Source organism: Sorex araneus, chromosome 5 (genome assembly GCF_027595985.1).
Source record: "Sorex araneus isolate mSorAra2 chromosome 5, mSorAra2.pri, whole genome shotgun sequence".
In the NCBI taxonomy this organism is placed as follows: domain Eukaryota; kingdom Metazoa; phylum Chordata; class Mammalia; order Eulipotyphla; family Soricidae; genus Sorex; species Sorex araneus.
Window position 1 is genome coordinate 59,249,312 of NC_073306.1, and position 19,944 is coordinate 59,269,255.

Sequence of the window (19,944 nt, forward strand, 5' to 3'; positions counted from 1 at the left end):
AAGATTGCAACGTATTTTAATGAACTAATTAGCCATCCACTTTTAACTTTTTTTTTTTTTTTTTGCTTTTTGGGTCACACCTGGCGATGCACAGGGGTTACTCCTGGCTCTGCACTCAGGAATTACCCCTGGCCGTGCTCAGGGGACCATATGGGATGCTGGGATTTGAACCCGGGTCGGCCGCGTGCAAGGCAAACGCCCTACCCGCTGTGCTATCTCTCCAGCCCCTTAACTTTTTTTAACTCTTGAAACTTTTGCAATGCTGAAGACTGAGCCCAAGCCTCATGGATACGAGAACTGAGCCACATCCCCAGACCTTAATGAGCCATCTTAAATGATCTATGGTCTGGAAATGAAACAAGTTGACACTGAATTACGCAAGATACAAAGGAAATTTCTCAGAATAATGTCTTTTAATACAGAAGGGTACTTTTAAGAGTTCTTCCATGCTTTCAAATTCATTTTACAATTCACCATTTAAAGAAATGGTGCCACTTTATGAGTCCTAGGTCTGAAATAAAACTTAAGTATTCATTCACTACAATGCTAGTGCCCCTTTCTTCAGGTCTACAACTTAAGCAACAGCTATTGCAGGTCAATGCTTATGTCAAAATTATACAAGGAAAAAAGAAAAAAAGCCACTGGGTAAGGACAGTTTTCTTTCAGCTCCCCCATTCCCCAGCTCTTGAGCTCTTAACTCCTATGCCCTTGAAGAGAGCGCTTACCTGAAGTCCTTCAGCTCTTGCCTGCCATTGCCATCCTCCCTCCTGTTCTCACTTGAGTCGGTAGCAGCTGCCAACTGTAAGCTTCGGGTGATTGGCCCCCCACTCCGCTCTCTAGATTTTACATTGAACCGGTCTGTTCTTTTCTTACTGGCCAAAGTGGATTTGCTTTGTAAGACAGCTTTGCTTTTCTGCACCCTCACGTGCAGACTCCGTGATGTCTTGCTTGAGAGCTGAGCTGAATGATTCTTGGCCACAGCTTTGGGCTTTTTCCCCTCAACGTGAGTTATTTTGGCCATCCTTATTGGGCTTGAGTTCCTTAGGGAGGAGCTTGGCTTTTTGGACTTAACCGAAGCTGCAAATTTAACATTCTGCTTGGACCTGAAGGATGAGGAAGGCAGTGGGACTTGTGTGGGGCCTGAGCTTCGGGCTCTGGTCTTGCCCAAAGGAGCCTGCATGCTCTGCATTTTAATTTCTGCATCTGCAGTCCTCCTTCGGTGGCTGTTGCTATTGTTTTTGTCACTACTTGCAGACGAGGAGTGTCCACCTTTCTTGGATGAATGAGCAACTTTTTTTTTGGAAGGAGACAGAGGTTTTTGGGGACAGCTGAAGGCGGCATGTTTATTCAGACTGCCGATGTACGTGAACTCTCTATTGCAGTAAGGGCAGATGTGCGAGGATGTCGAAGAAGCATTTTTTAAGTCCGCCTTCTGCTTTGCAGATTTGTTTTTTTGAAGGATTGCCTTCTGTACAAGCTGATTTTTTTTCTTCAATGCATTTAATTTGAGCTTATTTGATGACATTTTGGTGAGCTCGACACTAAAGTTCAGTCTCTTGGGTTGCCCCATCCGCCGGAAGGCGTTTTTCCCAGAGTTATCTAAAACCACCACACCATTTTTGGGTTGCACAGTTTGTTTCAATGGTACAGGGTTTTTCTTAGGGGTGTACCTCTTCTTATCACTAGCAGAAGCACACGCCAGGATGTGTTTGTGTAATTCTGGCATGTTGTCCACACCTTTTCCACACTTAGTGCAGCGAATGGCAGTAGTAAAAGTCTGTGGAATATTATGGGTAGTGAAATTTGTGGCTGTCACACCAATACCCATGGGGTTTCGGTGATGGTACTGAAATGGAGGTGGTTTAAAGCTTGGGTAATGTTGATTGAGACCCAATCGGACATCTGGATCTTTTGTCTTTATTCCAGAAGCCATTATTTTTATGGTTGTATAAAGCTCTTCAGAAGAATCATTTAAGTCCTCTTCTTCCTTAGATGCTTCTAAAGGATCTTCTGGCAAACTCTGCATATGCTCTACGTGGGCTTTGGTGGGATCTGTGAAGTTCTGGGGCCTCAGGGTGCCGCTTTCAAACTCGTGATGTGTGCACACCTTGTCCGGATGGAGATCTCGCTGGTGCTGCTGCAAATTGCACAAAAATGCAAATTCTTTTTTACAAACTGAACACACAAAGATATTCCCAACGCCGTGAAGCAAAAACCGATGTTCTGACAGAGCAGTTTTAGCCTTAAAGAGCTGCACACAGAATTCACATTTGAAGGGCCATTCTTCAGCATGAACTGATAAATGTTTGGTTAGATCTTTAATGGAAAGAAAAGGTGATTCGCAGACATTGCAGACAAAGCTTTTGTTGAACGTTTCCTGAACAATGTCCTGCTCAGCTGCAGGCTGAGGTTCTTCCCTGGGTTTCAGATCTTCATTCTCCAACTCTTCCTGTTTGAAAGATATCACGGGCAGAGAAGCTTCTAGATTATCCCCAGAGGAAACAACAGATGACACTGCTGAGAGAGGTGGTGGTGAAGGGGAAGAGGAGGAAGAAGAAAATGAAGAGGAGGAAGATGAGGATGATGAAGAAAGTGTGGGAGGTCCTGGTGAAGTAGCAGACAACAGTGGCTCCACAGAAGGAATGGGAGATGGCGAGGGAGACACTGTAGGGGAGAGAATTGGAAGTGGAGATTGTGCAGTGGCATTTGAGAGAGGCGAGGGGCACGGCTGAGGAGAGGCACTAGAAGAGGAAGCAGGTAGAGGTACAGTAGGGAGGAGAGGAGGTGGTGGTGTGGCAACAGTTAATACTGGAGGGCAGGGAGGAGGGGAGGAGGGATTTGTTGGGATCAAGAGAGGAGGCAGCTGCCCAGAAGAGAGGGAAGATGTCTGCAAGGTAGTTGATGAGGGAGAAACATCGGGCGGGGATGGAACAGTAGGGGCAGGTAAAGTAGTGTCAACACTAACAGCAGCCTCTGGTTGTGGATCTAGCGATTTACAAGGACTCGGGCTCCTAGTCACATCCGGAGTATTTTCTGCAGGTAAGTCAATGCCATTATATTCGTTGAGAAGAACCTTCTGCAGCATGCAGGTGGTTGGTTTCTTTTTCTTTACAGCGCTGCAGGGTGGCTGCACCAAATGATTTTCTTTAAATTCCTTTCCTTCAGAATCGCTACAAGGTTTTTTATGCACACTGAGATCTAATACAGATTCCCATTGGACGGGAGTCTTGCCTGCACCCTCAGCTTTCTGTTTTACACCACTGGATAAATCCAGGGGCTGTTGGTTGCAGACATTGCTAAAAGTAGAACTGGCTGCCCACTCTTTAGACACTTTATATTCATCAAAGCATGGGGGGCTCACAGTTTCTCTCTCCTCTCTCCCAGACAAACTCCATGCCGGTGAGCTGCTATGACTTTCTAACTTGGGTTTTTTGGAACTCAGAACCGCCTCAGTCCACACTGCTTTACCATCATTTTGCTTCCCAAAGTCCCGAAGGGCAGGACTATGCTGTGGAGAACTGGGAGGAGAGCTGGTCCGTCGCTTAAACCTACTGGAGGTCACAGGCAGCATGGATGCAGGTGCTGACACACATACAGGACCTAATTTAGGCATTTCCGTTGCTGAAATCCCTGCAGGAGGAGTTAGCTTATCCTGGGTTTGAAGAAGCTGTTTGAGCTTTGACGAAAGATACACACTTTTCTCTTTGTGGAAAGATACTGCCTCCGTTGTTGATATGCTAAGAGGAAGACTTATGGAGCAAGAGGGTGTTACAGGATCAGACTCTGCTTCAGCTTTAATTTGGGGTAACACCGGAGGACTAGCAGTTCTCCTTTTCTTGGACTCACTGTTTGTGCTACTAGAAGGCTCTTTAGAAGGATCATCTACTATAGGAACTTGTGTGGTCTTTATACCTGGAGTAATTTCCACGGTCACTGGGGTAAGTAGGCAATTGATACCATATAGGTCTGCGGAGTTGGATTCCATCTCAATCACATCACAGTTACTAGTGCTGCTGCTAGTTTGAATTTTACCATCAATATAGTAATTTAAGTTTTCAGAGATATTGCTAGAAATATCCATGATATACACGTCATCTGCCTCCCCTTCCTCCTCTGGTTCTGTGCTTGGTACGTAGACATTTTGGGAAGGCTGGGCCTGCTCCACAGGAGGCTGTGGCTCTTCCAGGAGGCCTCCTTTTCGTCTTACACCTTTGGGGATCAGATGACGCTCATGAACTCGACGCTGATGCCGTCTCATATTAGTATGAGTCCCAAACACCTTTTTACAGTATTTGCATGGATGAAGCTCTTTAACTTCTCCATTCTCTTCTACAACAGAAGAATTTACCGTTTCTTGGGATGCTTTCTCTGAACTCAAGATCAGACAGTCTTGCCCAAGATTAGGATTTGAATCACTTTTTGGAGTACCACTGTCTCCAGATACTTTGCCATCAGCTGGGTCTTCCGATGACTGTAGTGTTAGGCTGGGCTTTCGCTTTAGGCCTGCTTCATGACGACGCTCATGCCTCCTCCGGTTAATTTGTGTGCCAAATGCTTTCCCACAGTACTTGCATTTAAAAGCATGATTGATGGTAGATATATGGATGTGCATGTGACGTTCTAGTCCCTGTTTGGTTGTAAACTTTCTTTCACAATGTTGACATGGAAACATAAATGTCTCAAATACATCACCATTAGCCTCTTCTTTAGTTTTGGGAATTTTGATAGCAGGTGGTACTTCTGGAGAGTCTTCAAGAATTTCGTTTGAAGTAATTTTTGGTTCTTCTAGTAAGTCTTCTAGTTTTTCATCGCAACGTATTTCTGGCTCTTTCACAGAACTGCCATTTGGTGTATCTGCTTCATCTTCCCCCTCTTCTTCCAATTCATCTTCTTCCTCCTCCTCTTCCTCTTCTTCTTCCTCCAAATCATTCACCTCACAGTTTGTGGCTTCAAGCTTCTCTTCTGGTTCTGTCTGTGATTCACAGGCTGGGGGAGGGATTACCGGCTCTGGAAGCACATCCTGATTAACCACCTCTTGCGGAACTGCTGTTTGCCCAGCTGCTGAAGCTGCAGGCTTTTCCTCCTCCTCTTTTGGACCTGGAAAGCATAGAAGCAGAGCATGATAGTGAGGGCAACACTAGGCACCACATACACATGATCAATTATCTAAGTTACTTCTTCTTAACACCAAAAAGTATATGGGATTTAATGGTTGATAATAAATAACTCTCTCATTTATAATTGTACTGGGTATGTATTGGCTTCAGTCAAACAAGTATTTACAAAGTGCCTGCTATGTAGCAGCATACTGGACAGTGAGAAAACACATGGAAGTGTCCACATAGCACTTTCCTTCTTTTCAAAGTTGAGTCACACACATACATAATAAAAACACCTCTTGTTTATGGACACCAGAGCACTTAAAACTGTGTCTTAACAGTTCATAAGCTCAACTTCAGGAGACTAATTTCGAATACTAATTTCTCATGCCTCCAAAGTGATTCTCTCCCTTCATAAAATTAGAAAATGAGAAGCTAGAATGGTTCTAGAATGATGTAATCAGAACTTTCCAAGTTTAAAAGAAGAAAGAAACTTTGGAGAGCCAATATTTAAGCTTGATCAAGTTATGAAGAACTCAAAAGTACAGAAATCTGGTCACCTCTGCACAGGAAAAACCCAGTAGAGCCTAATCTTAGAGAGATGGCAGACGAGTAGTAAAGAGTCACTAGTAAGGTGAGAGTAGAACAGAAGCCAGGAAAAAGAAACTCAAGTATCTAAGAGGGAAGTCAACTGGGCAGGGGAAACAGCAGGTGCATACACTCTCAATCAAGATCATGCTAGCTGTGTTCAAGGAATACAGGAAGTTGGACTAGGGTGAAAAGAGGACTGCAGGAGGGAGGAGAGCAGGAATGATTCAAGAGTAAACCAGAAGCCAGCTCACACAAGACCTTGTCGGCTATTTGTCTTTACTGAGTGAAAAGGGGGGGGTGGTGCTCATAAAGTTCTAACAGAGAAACGAAATATAAATCATTGAAATTAAAGAATAATTTCAGCTGCTATAAGGAAGACAGAAAATTCTAGATAGAAATGGATAGAAACTGAGAGGCATGAGAGCAGCCTACTGTACCCTTTGAGCTTGGCGGCGGAAATGGGGGCAAAGGGTGTTCTAGAAGAGGTGGTAGACCATATATTTTGGAGACAAAGCCAACAAGATATGACAAAAATAATCCTGTCTACCAAATTAGAGGACCAAGGGAAGTGTGTGTGCATAGTGCATGGTGCAGGTACCTTTGTGCATTTAGTTAAGGACATCAAGAACTTACTTTGAATCTGAAGTTGAGGTAGTTAATAGCTATCCAAACAGGGGTGTGTGTGTGTGTGGGGGGGTATATGTGTGTGTGTGATATGATCTGACTTGACAGAGGCTTAGTTAAGAAATGTTTATGAGTCCCACCTGCCCCTGAGCCACCCTCCATCGCCACTCCTGGTTTTCTCCCTCTCCCAGGTCAGTAATCTGACCGGGACACCACTCCCCCACTCCTCCACCCCCTGCCCCCACCCGTCCTCTTGAGCCTGTGCCTCAGGCATCTCCTCAAACCCTGAGCCACCCCACCTCCCAGAGTACCATCCCATCCACCCCTGAGCCACCCTCCATTGCTGCTCCCAGTTTTCTCCATCTCCCAGGTATCTGCCCTACCCCCAACCTGGCACCCCAACCACATGGCGTAGTGGGCGTGGCCTCTACAGAAGTGGGGGGGGAACGACCTCCCATTATTTTCCCCTTTCCTAGAACTCAGAAATCACATCTTCATTTCCATTACCTAATTCTATGGAGATTATCCTGGCCATCTCAAACACATTAGGACAGTAGTCCAGTAGCGTATTCCAATTGCACCATAATACTGGCGTCACTAGAAGCTCTACAAGTCCAATACAAAAAAACACATTCCTCGAAGCTTCACTAGAGACCTCACCTAAGCTGCTGAGGAGCACCTGAGAGGAAGAGAGCAATACTAATAGTGAACTGGAAGGTTCCACCACCACACTACTACAAAAACATGAAGAAACAACAAAAATCTTTATCACAAGGAGAAGATGATGATAAGGGTCCAGGCACCTCAACAAGCATTACCCACAGATATGATCTCTCCGATAAAGAATTCAGAGATGAAATATTGAAGATGTTCAATGAACTCAAAGAAATGGCTCAACAGACATTCAGGAAATTAAAGGAGGGCATGAAAGAAACAAAGGAACGGACAGCCTAGAAAGTACAGAAAAAAAATGAGAGCAGAAATAAAAAAGCTACAAAATGAAGTGTCACAAATTAAGTATTCTGTAGATGAAATAAAAAACTGAGTGGGTGCCCTCAATAGTAGAATGGCCACAGCCAAAGACAGAATCAGTGAGCTTGAAGCTGAGCTGCAGGAAGCTTACAGGCAACAACAAGCAATGGGAAAACACCTCAAAATAGCTATTAGGCGAATCAGAGACCTAGGGGATGATTTCAAAAGGAATAACACTAGAATCATCGGAGTACCAGAAAGACAAGAAGACAACCCCAATGAGAAAGTCACAGTTAAAATATCATTGCTGAGAAGTTCCCAGAGCTGGAGAAGGCAGGCATCCAGATCCACGGAGCACGAAGAGTGCCAGCTAAAGAGACCCTAGTAAAAAGACTCCAAGATAAATTATAGTCAGAATAATGGGTGCCACAGATAAAGACACAATACTGCAAGCAGCAAGGTCAAAGAAGGAGATCACGTACAAAGGAGCACCCCTTAGATTTACAGCAGACCTATCAGAGGAAACTCTCCAAGCCCGAAGACAATGGGGGGATATAGTGAAAAACCAATGAAACGAATGCCTCACCAAGAATACTTTATCTGGCTAAACTCACTCAAACTTGAAGGAACGATTCACTATTTCATGGATAAACAACAGCTCAGGAACTTCATAGACTCAAAACAAAACTTAAAAGGATGAAAGGGGCTATTGTAAGACAAAAAAAACTCCCCTACAAGCACAACAAACCCCTAGAGAAAGATGGCACAAAACCCATGACAATAATCTCCAATGTCGCTGGCCTAAATGCACCAATTAAGAGACACAGAGTGGCTAAATGGATTTGGAAACTAAACCCAATATTCTGCTGCCTACAAGAAACATATCTGAACAGTCAGAGCAAACACAGACTCAAAGTCAAAGGAGAGAAACAATCCTGCAAGCAAACAACTACCTCCAAAAAGCTGGGGTGGCCATACTAGTATCCGACATCATAAATTTCAGGTTGAAAAAGATTAGAATGGACAGTGAAGGCCAATTTTTACTAGTCAAGGGATATGTACAGCAGGAAGAAATCACACTCCTAAATGTGTATGTACCTAACGAGGGACCAGCTAAATACTTAAAACTGCTAAAAGATTTTAACAAGGACACTGCTAACGACACAACAGTAGTTGGAGACTTCAACACTGCCCTATCACCTCTAGATAGATCTACAAGATTAAAACTCAGCAAGGAAACACTGACTCTGAAGGAAGAGATAGAAGAGTGAGGGCTAATAGATCTATACAAGGTTTTGCATACCAAAAAGAAAGAATACACATTTTTTTCCCAGTGCACACGGAACATTTTCCAAAACAGACGATGTGCTGGGTCACAAAACATACCTCAATAGAATCAGGAAGACAGAAATTGTACCAACTACCTTTGCAGACCACGATGCACTGAAAATAAAAGTCAACCACACAAAGACTGCTGGTGAGAATGTCGAATGGCTCAGCCCTTTTGGAAAATAGTATGGATGCTTCTCAAAAAATTAGAAATAGAGCTCCCATTTGACCCAGCAATACCACTTCTGGGAATATATCCTGGAAATGCAAAAAAGTATAGTAGAAATGACAACTGCACTTACATGTTCATTGCAGCACTGTTTACAATAGACAGAATCTGGAAAAAACCCAAGTGCCAAACAGATGACCAGTTAAAGAAACTTTGGTACATCTACACAATTGAATACTATCCAGCTGTTAGAAAAAATGAAGTCATGAAATTTGCATACAGGTGGAGCAAGCAGCATGGAAAGTATCATGTTAATTGAAATGAATCAGAGAGGGAGAGACACAGAAAGATTGCAGTCATTTGTGGAATGTAAAGTAACAGAATGAGAGACTAACACCCAAGAACAACAGAGATAAGTACCAGGAGGATTACTCCACAGCTTAGAAGCCAGCCTCGCATGCTGAGGGGAAAAGGCAGCTCAGATAGAAAAGGGACCACCAAGTAAAGGGTGCTAGGAGGGCCCGCTTGGGATGGGAGAGGCGGGCTGAAAGTAGACTATAGACCAAACATGATGGCCACTTAATACCTCTACTGCAAACCACAACATCCAAAAGGAGAGAGAGAACAAAATGGAATGTTGGGGTGGGTTGGGGGGGTGGGGTAATGGGATGGGGGTGGTGGGAGGATGCAGGGACCATTGGTGGTGGAAAATGGGCACTGGTGGAGGGATGGGCACTTGATCATTATATGACTGAAACGCAAGCACGCAAGTTTGTAAGTCTGTAATGGTACCCCCATGGTGCTTCACTAATAAAAAAAATTTTTTTTAAAAGAACTGTTTATGAGAAAAGGGCAAAAAATACTTGAGTTCTTAGACTTAAAATGGCACTTGGAATCTAAGACTGACCGAAGTTTCCTAGAGAAAGAGTCAAAAGAGAGAGAACAGATGGAAGTCAGTGCTGAGAGGGAGAATAACAACAGAGTACAGCCAACAGAGTGGCAATCCTCAGATTAAGCAAAGCAAAATGTCAGCCACGTTCAAAATTGCTGGTGGGTAGACAAGATGAGGACTGATATATAAACTCAGTTAACCAAGGTGGAGGTCTAGTGATAGTAAAAGGACAAACATAACTAATGTTGTTCATAAGAGAATGGGAGGAGGAAGACACAGGGGGACCATGAACTCTTTCAAGCACTGCTATAAAGGAAAGTAGAGAAAGAGGCTGGAAAGCAGGATGTCTAAGACAGGAGCAGTGACAAAACTTTTATTCAATGCTTTTGTCTCTAACAGAGTTTCTGATGAATGAGGGTCCTTTTACAGTAGACACCAGGAGTCAGGAAAGACTCACAGAGGAGGCAGAGCAACTCGGACTTCGTGCTATTAAATGGCTCTACTCACTAACAATTATTAACTACATGCCAGGACTAAATAAAGAGGACTTCAAGATCCTTAACCTCACAGAGCTTCACTCTAACAGACACAACATAAAAAATAAAGGCAACAATACTATAATTATTTAGTAGCTATGTTTGTGGAAGTAAATGTTGCCAGGAAACACATAAGAGGAAGATCTCATAAAACCTGGCTTTATCAGGCAAGACAGAAAACAAAGGAAGTCAAGAAAATCAAGACATGAAGCACATTATGTATAGCTTAGACTTAGCTGAAGCAACTAGAATTAAGGTATTCTCAAGTGGAGGACCACATGGACATTTGGTTGCAGTATGAAGGGCCCACAAGGGGAACATTACAGGAGGAAGATGACTAATACTGAAGCAGGGCACATGCTGGCTGTATACACTGAGATGGACATGGAAAGAAAGAGGAAGAGGCAAGAGAAAGTGGCCAGAGTGACATAGAGAGGTCCATGACTGGTAACAGGGTATGGCTAACCAAGATCACTCTCCAAGTTTTCCAAACATAGGGTATTACTTCAAGTTCACGTGTTCACTCTTAGCCCTCCTACAACTATTGGCTTTAATTTTTATCTATTTGTTACCTTTATTAGAAATGAGATTTTTCTGTCTGTAACTAAAACTAGCCTTATCCTACTCTGTACAAATTTTACAAATTTCATCAGGTTTCTATAAACTGGGAAAACAATCACAGATGATAAAAATGTATTTCAAATATATTTTCAATAAAGACCCAGCATGTTGCTACTTAAAAAAAAAAGAGAGAGAAAGCAGAGTATAAAAGAGAAAAAAATCTCTAAAGTTCTCTATAGATTCAATTTAGAACAAAATATGTAACTACCATTAGTGAACACTACCGTTAATGGACTCATTCCTCTTTGTGGGGTGGAGAGAGAGTACAAAGACAGGGTACTAGCCAACCATGTGGCTTCAGCACGGGTTTGAATCACAGCACCACATATAGCCAGGACTGGTACCTGAACACCACCAGGTATGGTCCCCAAAACAACACAAATTTCTGTGACTGGTAAGAAATTCCAGATATAAAACTGTCCAAAATGGCTTTCATTTCAAGCAGTATTCCCTCCTGATGAGGTATCTCGCTGGCTTCTCCCTCTGTTTTTCTCCTTGCCTACTTCATCTCGAGAAGCTCACGTTCTCGCTTGAACACATTTTCCCTCTTTGTCTTCTCTCATATCCTTCTAAACACGTTTTAATAAAAACTATCTTAAAAAGGGAAAACACTCTTTATCAAAAGTAATTTGAACCAAAACATGTACCACATTTAACTAGTAAGGTCCACATAAAAATGTTATCTATCTAGTACTTGATGAGTTTTCAACCTAATGGGAGGTTTAAAGCTGCAAGGAGGAGCTTGTAGCTGTTTTTTTTTGCTTGCAGCAAAAAAACAGGCTCGTTTGCTTAGCTTATCAAACCTCTTATTTAGGAAAATACAGAACACCCAGGAGATGCTGACAATGCCATTACACAAAACCAATAGCACTTGGAAAAGCTGTCACATCTAATACAGGAAAATATTTGATATTATTGCCGCCCCCCCCCCCCGAAACTTGATCTTTTATCAGGAAAAAAAAATCAAACTGCTGAATAACTGACAAAAAAAGACTATGGATTCTTCCTTTTAATTCTGTTACTAAAGTGAGGTTCTTAAGCATTTTTGTTGTTTTTCAAATGTCTTCAGAAAATTCAGCAGACAGAATTTATGCTTTGAAAGGTTCAGGGAAATGTATTCTTCTATAAAATGCCACAGAAATCTGTAACACTATCAGCACAAACAGTGCTATTAAAGTGGCTTAAAAACATCTAAAGTAACATTTTTTTACTTAACAATTTGTTGCCCTGAAAAAATCACTAGTCTTGATTTTGAAATCTGCATACTTGGGTGACCATGCTCATGAGGAAGCTTTAGACTCTATGGAAACTTGTCACACTAGCAAATTAAGACACACCTCTTTTATTTCTAATAGCTAAAGTGTCAATAGGGTGTCTCAGCGACAGTGAAAATGGAGCAATTTGCCTCCCTAATTGACATTAAATACATTTTTCTCTGTGAATTCTTCTAGGAAGGGCCTAGCCTATGAATCATTGAAAGGGACAATAAAACAGAAAATTCTGTGGGAACAGGGAACTCAGGAACTAAAATTTAAACAATGAAAAAAATCGGAAACCTCTTTCATCAGATTGCTATATAAAAATCAAAGAAGGAAAATTTCTAATAAAACTTTCAAGTGCAAAAATACACATCCCATGCCAATGTACAGAGGTGATATCCAAAGTTCAGTGATAAACTTACAGTAGAGCACCCCAGAAACCTTATTATAGCCTGCCAGACTTTGGTGGTTTTGTACTTGATAAATTATTTATAAACACAATTATACAGTGTGTTTAACTTTGTTTTGACTAGGAAGTAATCTCATTTTAAACAAGAAAGATCTCTGATATTTTTTGAAGGGGAGATGGAATATGGAAGGCATTGTGACTGTATTAAATTTAGGCAGCATTTTGCTTTTACTTATTGAATTTTTTACAGTTCTTGGATGATTCACTTATAGGCAATCCAAGGAGACACAAAGTTAGATTGATGCCACATACCCAACTCACACAAGTTCAACCTTCAAGCTCACCTTCTGCAGAATCTCTCATATTCGCAGAGGTAGAATATGGCTCACTTGTCTTCAGCTCTATGTCTTCCGTCTTGTTTACTTTGTTTTTGTTTTCCTGGGATTTTCTCTTCCCTGAAACACAAGATACATTTATTGATTAAGGCATTCATTTATGAATTTATTCACTCAAATGCTTATCATGATACTACACTCTTGAAGGAAATAATTACTAGTCCAAAACAAAATAACCCCCAAATGTAGGTAGTAATCACTTCAGATTCCTGAAAAAAAAAAAAAAAAAAAAGAATGATGAATACATATACTTTTTGTGAGAAAAACCACCCCCCACAAACATTTCAATAAATTTTGGGCCCTGGTTCCTCTTCATACCTGTAACAGCTATCAAATTAATAAACATTATTCTCTAGAAAAGCTAGTAATATTAAAGTAGAATCAAAACATTAGAACCAAGTTTCAATACCACATAGTAGGTAATGGCACAAGACTGGCTATCTGTAAGCACGTGAGGGGAAAAAATAAGTATGATATAAGGCGCTTATTTATGATTACTGGGGGCTAGAGAGACAGTGCAGGCGGTTGACCTGGATTCAATCCCCAGCACCTCAGATGGTCCTCTGAGCCAACCAGGAATGATCCCTGAACTCAGAGCCAGAACTAAACCATGAGGATCACCAGGTGTGGCCCAAAAAACAAAGGGGAAAAAAAGAAAAAAGGAAAAAAAGGTACAATTATCGATTATCCAGAATTGTCAATGTTAAAAAAAAAAGGTACAATTATTGATTAACCAGAATTGTCAAAGTACAACAATAAAGAGCTTCAGGTGAAACTGTAAGAAATACAAATGTACCATGTCAAACAGTAAGTGCAGAGTAATTATGAATAATTCACTACCCACAGATATGGTATTCAAGGTCTGGAAGGACTGCTTTAGGTCTAGTACAATTCAGTATTCCATTAACAATTCAAAGGATGGAATTCAGGATAACTTAGGCATTCCGAGTGAAAACCACTGTTCAGAAGATTAAAATGCAAAACATATCTGACCAAATGGAACAAGTCACAGATGTCACCAAAATATTCAATTCTTTATAGACTCATTAATACTAAAGGTTAAAAAGCTCCATCTCTTTGGGGTTTAACCAGAATTTGTGGCCTTTCCTTTACATTTTTAAAACGCAAAATTTCTTGTTCCCAGTTTACAACTTCAGAATAGTTCCTGCTCATTTTCCCAAAACAATGTCTTATTTTTCTGCAATGCTCTCCCACCCCAAGTCCCAGAATCTCCAGGAGCTGATCTGCTTTTTTCCTCCATAACAGGAGCTACTATTGCAGAAGAGCATTAATTATAATATAAACAACAGATGAAGTCAGATGCACTAAATATCATTTTTAAAGGCATAATAAAGCCAGAGAGAATAGTACAATTAGCAGGGCACTTGCCCTCCATGCGTCTCACCCAGGTTTGATTCTCAGCACCCTGTGTGGTTCCCCAGACCACCAGGAGTGATCCCTGAGTGCAGAGTCAGGAATAAGTCCTGGGGACCACTGGGTGTGGCCCAGAAACAAAACAACAACAAAAGGTCATAATAATTAGAAATAGGAACATCAATTTAAAAAAGTATAAAGAACTTAAACCATTTGTTATTAAGGAGCAAATTTCAAAATACCACCTTAAACCCCTATTTCTTCAGCATGTGAAAAAAACACAGCTCTTTTCAACTATTTAGAACTTCCCTCAGTCATCTGCTTCTGACGGCAGTTATAATGGAACTTAAAAGACAAACAAGCACTTATTAGAACCATATTTTGGTGGGAAAAGAGCATGGATATGGATTTTCACAAATCCAGGTGGAAAGCCAATAAACCAATCCTCTAGAGAGCAAGAATATAAATATACCATTTGACACATAAAGAAAAAAATCTCTTAATTCCATCTACTTGGTCAATTTAACAGCCCTTATCTTAATTCTGAGGATGACAAAGGCACTGGAGTAATCCAGTTGTGCATTCCTGATTCTATCTCCTCCTCTTCTCCTCCCCTGCCCCTTTGGCCCCCCACTCCCAGTGCATTGTGCTCTCTGGGGGAGGGGGGTACACCCAGGCACTTCTCAGGGCTTATTATTTCTGGCTCTGTGCTCCAAGGTCACTACTAGTGGGGCTTGGAAGGACCATATGGTGTCTAGGATTGAACCTGAGTGGACTGCATGCCAGACAAGGGCCCTATATACTGTACTAGGTCTTCAGCCCCATCAACCATTTTTCTTATTATCATATCCTTTTAGCACATATGCTTGTCCCTATGTGCATAGTCAGTCTTTATCTTAGCTACTGACACAACTGCTCTACTGCTGCAAGTTGATGTCTTGCCAAAATTCAGGGAAAGGATTTCTGGTGTTCCTTCAGACACTTAACTCAAAAATTATACCCAGTAAAATGCTTTCCTAGATCAAGACCACAAAATTGACATAAAACACCAGTAGCACCCAAAATGACCAAAAAAAATGAAACTTTCTTACTCTTAATTTCTAATTGGTACAGGTTATTAAATAAATATATAGAGTAAACCTACACTTTTCTTATATAAAAATTCATACATGTTTTTTACAGTCACATTCTAAATTAAAAGAAGTCAATTTCTTACAATACAATCATTTGTACAAGCAACCCAAATATTTTCTATAACCCCCAAGCATTTTTTCTTTAAATGGTTTTTATTTGAAAATATTAATTTAACAGCATGAGTTACAAGGTTATTTGTAATACAGCTGCAGGCATTCAATGTTCCAACACCAATCTCATCACAGGTATGAACTTGCCTCCACCTATGTCCCTAGTTTCCTACCCACCACCCAAGCCTGTCCCCTTAGCAAGCACAAATTTATTTCATATTATGTTACAGCAAGATGGTAAATGGAAGTATCAGAAAAATAGATCAATAAAAATTAATTTGTGGTAATTATTGTATTGCACAGTGGTATTACTGAAGTCACTGTCTAAGGATTTACTGAGCTGATTGATGCTGACTGAGACTTTTATACTACTGTTTTGCTCACTGAGCTTGGTGGTTTCCTATGCAACTTTCCCATCAAATCTGCTGTGCTCCTACCAGGCTATGACTACTGTGAAATACGGAGATGTCGGGTGGCTACATACACTGCTGCAGGTTCCAGGAGCTGTGGAGCTGCTCCATTTATATGTCAGGAGTTTGGCTATATAGGCTGCAGGCCTCTGGAAGAGAGGGGAATCTGCCCACCCCCATTATGAGAAGACCTCATATCACAGCCCAAAGGTCTATCCACCTGGAATGATTTGGCAGCTTGGCGACTTTCACCCTCAAGTATTATTAAAGCATCATTCAAAGCTAGTTAGCAAATCATACAAATGAAAAAAAAATAAACTAGCAAATAGACCTATATATAAATAGAATAAAATCTCTAGATGTACAACAATAAAAGATAATTTTAATAATATTATTACTATGCAGTTAAAAGGAATCACATAAATCTCTAGGGCCAGGAGCTGGTATGGCAGTTAGGGCATATGACTTGCATGCCCTAATATAGCTTTAATTCCTGGCACTACATGGTTCCTTGAGAGCTGCCCCAGAGGAGGGGTCCCCAGCACAACTATGAGCCTAGCACCACATGGCTCTTGTACTGAACAACCGGCCCAGCAGGCCAAGAATTGCTAAATGATCTCCTAAGCAATGCCCAGGAACCAACCTTCTCTTCCACTCTCACGCCTCCAAAAAGGTACCTAAATGTGAAGTGATATTTTAAAATATTTTATACCTCACAATAAAAAATATAATTATACAAATACATATATACATATAAAGTAAATAAATATTGGGACACCCAGCTGATACTAAAAATTAACGTCTACCTTTGGCCTCTGCAAACCTAATCAGTAGGATTTATTTCTTCAACCCTCTTGTTCCAGCCCCAGGAACCCTCCTTACAAAACATCATCAGGAAATCTTAATTTCCAAGAAGTTACCAGGGTTGGGACATTTATATCCTACTCAAAAGTGTTAACAAGAATGACTGCCACAGGTTTCAATAGGCAACTGGATGGATGCTCATCACAGCAAAAATATACATTCATGGCCAGCCAGACCTCTGTTCCAGGCTGCAGGATGTTGAGCAGAATTCCTGATTCCCACCCAATAGGTGCCAGCAGTACCCATCCCCCCCTCCCTCTAGCTGTGATAAAATACAAGTCTCCAAACAAGATCAAATTTCACAGAAAGTGGTATCCAAGTCCCTAAGTTAAGACACTGTGTGAAGAAACCAATATAGCATGGGCAAAGCTAGGTTTCTGCAGTTGAAATACTTAATTTTTTGAAGCATCTGAACAAAATAAACCAATTCTAAAAACAAAGGAATGAAACAACTAACTTTACCTATGGTGAAGAGTAATCATGAATATACATTTTTTGATGGAACTGAGATTATCTATGATTTTCTTCAGTCTTTTAAAAACATTCTCTGCAGTGCCTGAGACCCAACTCAGAGCTTCAAGCCAGAGTTCTACACTGGGGTTGAAGTGATAGTTTAGTGGGTAGAGCACTTGTCTTGCATGTGGCTGCCCTGGGATCGATCCCTAGAATGCCATCTGGTTTTCGAAGCCTCACCAGGAATGATCTTTGAGCACAGAGCCAGGAGTAAACCCTGAGCAGCACCAGGTGTGTCTTTCCCCACTTCCACCGCCCAGCCCTGCCCCCCAAAAGATTTCTATCACTAAACTACAATCCTGCTCTGATTTTCTTTATCTTAATCAGAACCATCTACAATTGAGTTACTCCCCATTTAAACTGTAGGCTAGAGATGAAGCTATAAAAGCCATCTGCTACTTTGCAAGGTAACAGTTATTTATTAACTGAATTAACTAAATTAATTTAATTTAAAATAAGTACCTCCAAAGGATTAATCAATTTATGGCAGAATAAAAATTAGGCTGGATGTCCTGAATTTAGGCATTTGTGCGGTCGGGTACAAAGCCAAATATTTCAATAACAGGTGTTAGAACTTGCTATATTTCCTTAAATCAGTATTTCCCCTGGACGCCTGGAATTCTGTTCTGAATATGTTAAATTAAATGAAGAAAAAAATTTTTCTAAAAGCCCAAATCACCCATAAATGACTCTTATTAAAGGGTAGGGGGCTTGTTAGCTTCTGTGTGGCAGGGGGCAACTCCAGAAGCTGGTGGGCAGAGCACACTGGGAGCCTGGTAAGCACACATGTGCACTTACCATTAGATTCCTGCAGGATCCTACATAGAGGCTACTGCCAACTTCAGACTCCACTTGTTCTAAACAAGAAAGATACAGGAATGAAATACAGGAAAGTGAAATGGAAACAATGACATAAGGACAGAACAAAACTCTATGTATACAAATAAAAGAAATACACAAATGAATAAAAGCAATGAAAGGAGGCAAAGAGCAGCTATTTACTGCATGAAAGTTCTCAGACACAAACTTCATCTTTAACAACTGTGTTTCTAGTTGCTCTACGAAGAGCAATGTAGTACTAAAGCTATACTCAGGCTTGTGTCACAAGTGTTGTAGAAATGATTTCTTAAGTACCATTCTGCGAGTTGATATAAAAATCTCAATTTATGCCTCAACTGACAAAGATACACAGGCTAAAGAAGTGAAGTCATCTGCCCTATGAATCAATTAGCCATAAAGTCAGAACCAAAACCTGAAGCTGAAAATTGCTTTTTCTACTATGTTTAAAACTGACGGCATAATTAAAAGTATTTTACTTTTCACAAGGCATAGTGTACTTGGTTTCAAAGATAATTTCTAGCAAACACAACTAAGTGGAATGCACTTTTTTCCTCCCATCATTTCAGCACCCGCCCCCCACACACCAAGCAGTACTTAGGGGACCATTTATGTGCTGCCAGAAATTGAATCTCCATGGGCTGTAGGCAAAGCAAATGTGCTATTGCACCACCACCATCTGAGTTTTTTAAGAAACAACTATCTGTCAACAGCACAGAACTCCAATTTGAGCAAATATGGCTTGTCATTAAATCACTGTATCACTGTCATCCCATTGCCCATTGATTTGCTTGAGCGGGCACCAGTAACGTCTCCATTGTGAGACTTGTTACTGTTTTTGGCATAGTCAATATGCTACGGGTAGCTTGCCAGGCTCTGCTGTGCGGGCAGGGTACTCTTGGTAGCTTGCTGGGCTCTCCGAGAGGGGCAGAGGAATCGAACCCTGGTCGGCCGCGTGCAAGGTGAACGACCTACCCACCTCGCTATTAAATACTACCAATAAAGCTGGACTCTTCAGCATAACAGTTACCATACAAAGAAATCCAATAACCGTAAGAAGCTGCCATTTTAAAGACAATGTCTAGAATTATTTCACTGGTGCCTGGAACCTGAGTTGCAAACCAAAGTTGCCCAAAACATCACATGAATAATTTAACTTAGGCTGGAAATTGTTCCTACTCTAATAAACTAGACAAACACTAGGAAACTCTAGACTCATATTTCACTTAAAAATGTTCAGGAAGGGGCTGGATAGACAGTACAGGGGTAGGACATTTGCCTTTAAGAAGGCCAACCTGATTCAATCTTCAGCATCCCATAAGGTCCACCAAGCACCACAAGGCATAATTTCTGAGTACAGAGCCAGGAATAATCCTTGAGACTTGCCAGTGTGGACCAAAGGAAGAGGAAGAGAGGGAGGGGGGAGTGGAGGAGCAGGGGGAATGCAAGAGAAGAGGGACAGAGAGAAAAGTATTCAGGCATCAAAAAAATCAAAAAAAGCTTGCCTGAATTATACTAAAAGTTCATCACAATGGTGCATGCTTTGTATTTGGCGATTTACATCAATGAAGTTTAGAAGCATAAGTCTACATGTCCACGATTCCTCACTGGGATGTTACCTATTAAGTGCCATCAACAACCATCAGAATATACTCACGGAAGCAAGTCTAATCAAGTCTTTGCCTGCTCATTGTCTTACAAAAGATACATGGGTGGTAGGGCAGGCAAGACCCTCATTAGTTATAGTTCCACAATTGTATGAAGAAAAGCATCACTCCTGACTCCCTCACACTGCCCCAATAGTGG

At 41.2% G+C, this 19,944-nt stretch overlaps 1 protein-coding gene across 4 annotated transcripts in view; it reads right to left on the reverse strand.

Moving 5' to 3' along the window:
* The window catches only part of PRDM2 (PR/SET domain 2), a 128,539-nt gene that overhangs the window by 40,652 nt on the left and 67,943 nt on the right, over positions 1-19,944 (reverse strand). For all 4 annotated transcript variants that reach the window (XM_055137843.1, XM_055137841.1, XM_055137844.1 and 1 more), the window contains 2 exons: positions 12,846-12,956; positions 726-5,097 (listed from right to left, as the gene is read on the reverse strand). In XM_055137843.1, the coding sequence (XP_054993818.1) occupies positions 726-5,097; positions 12,846-12,956 (4,483 nt within the window). The remainder of the gene's footprint in view (positions 1-725; positions 5,098-12,845; positions 12,957-19,944) is intronic.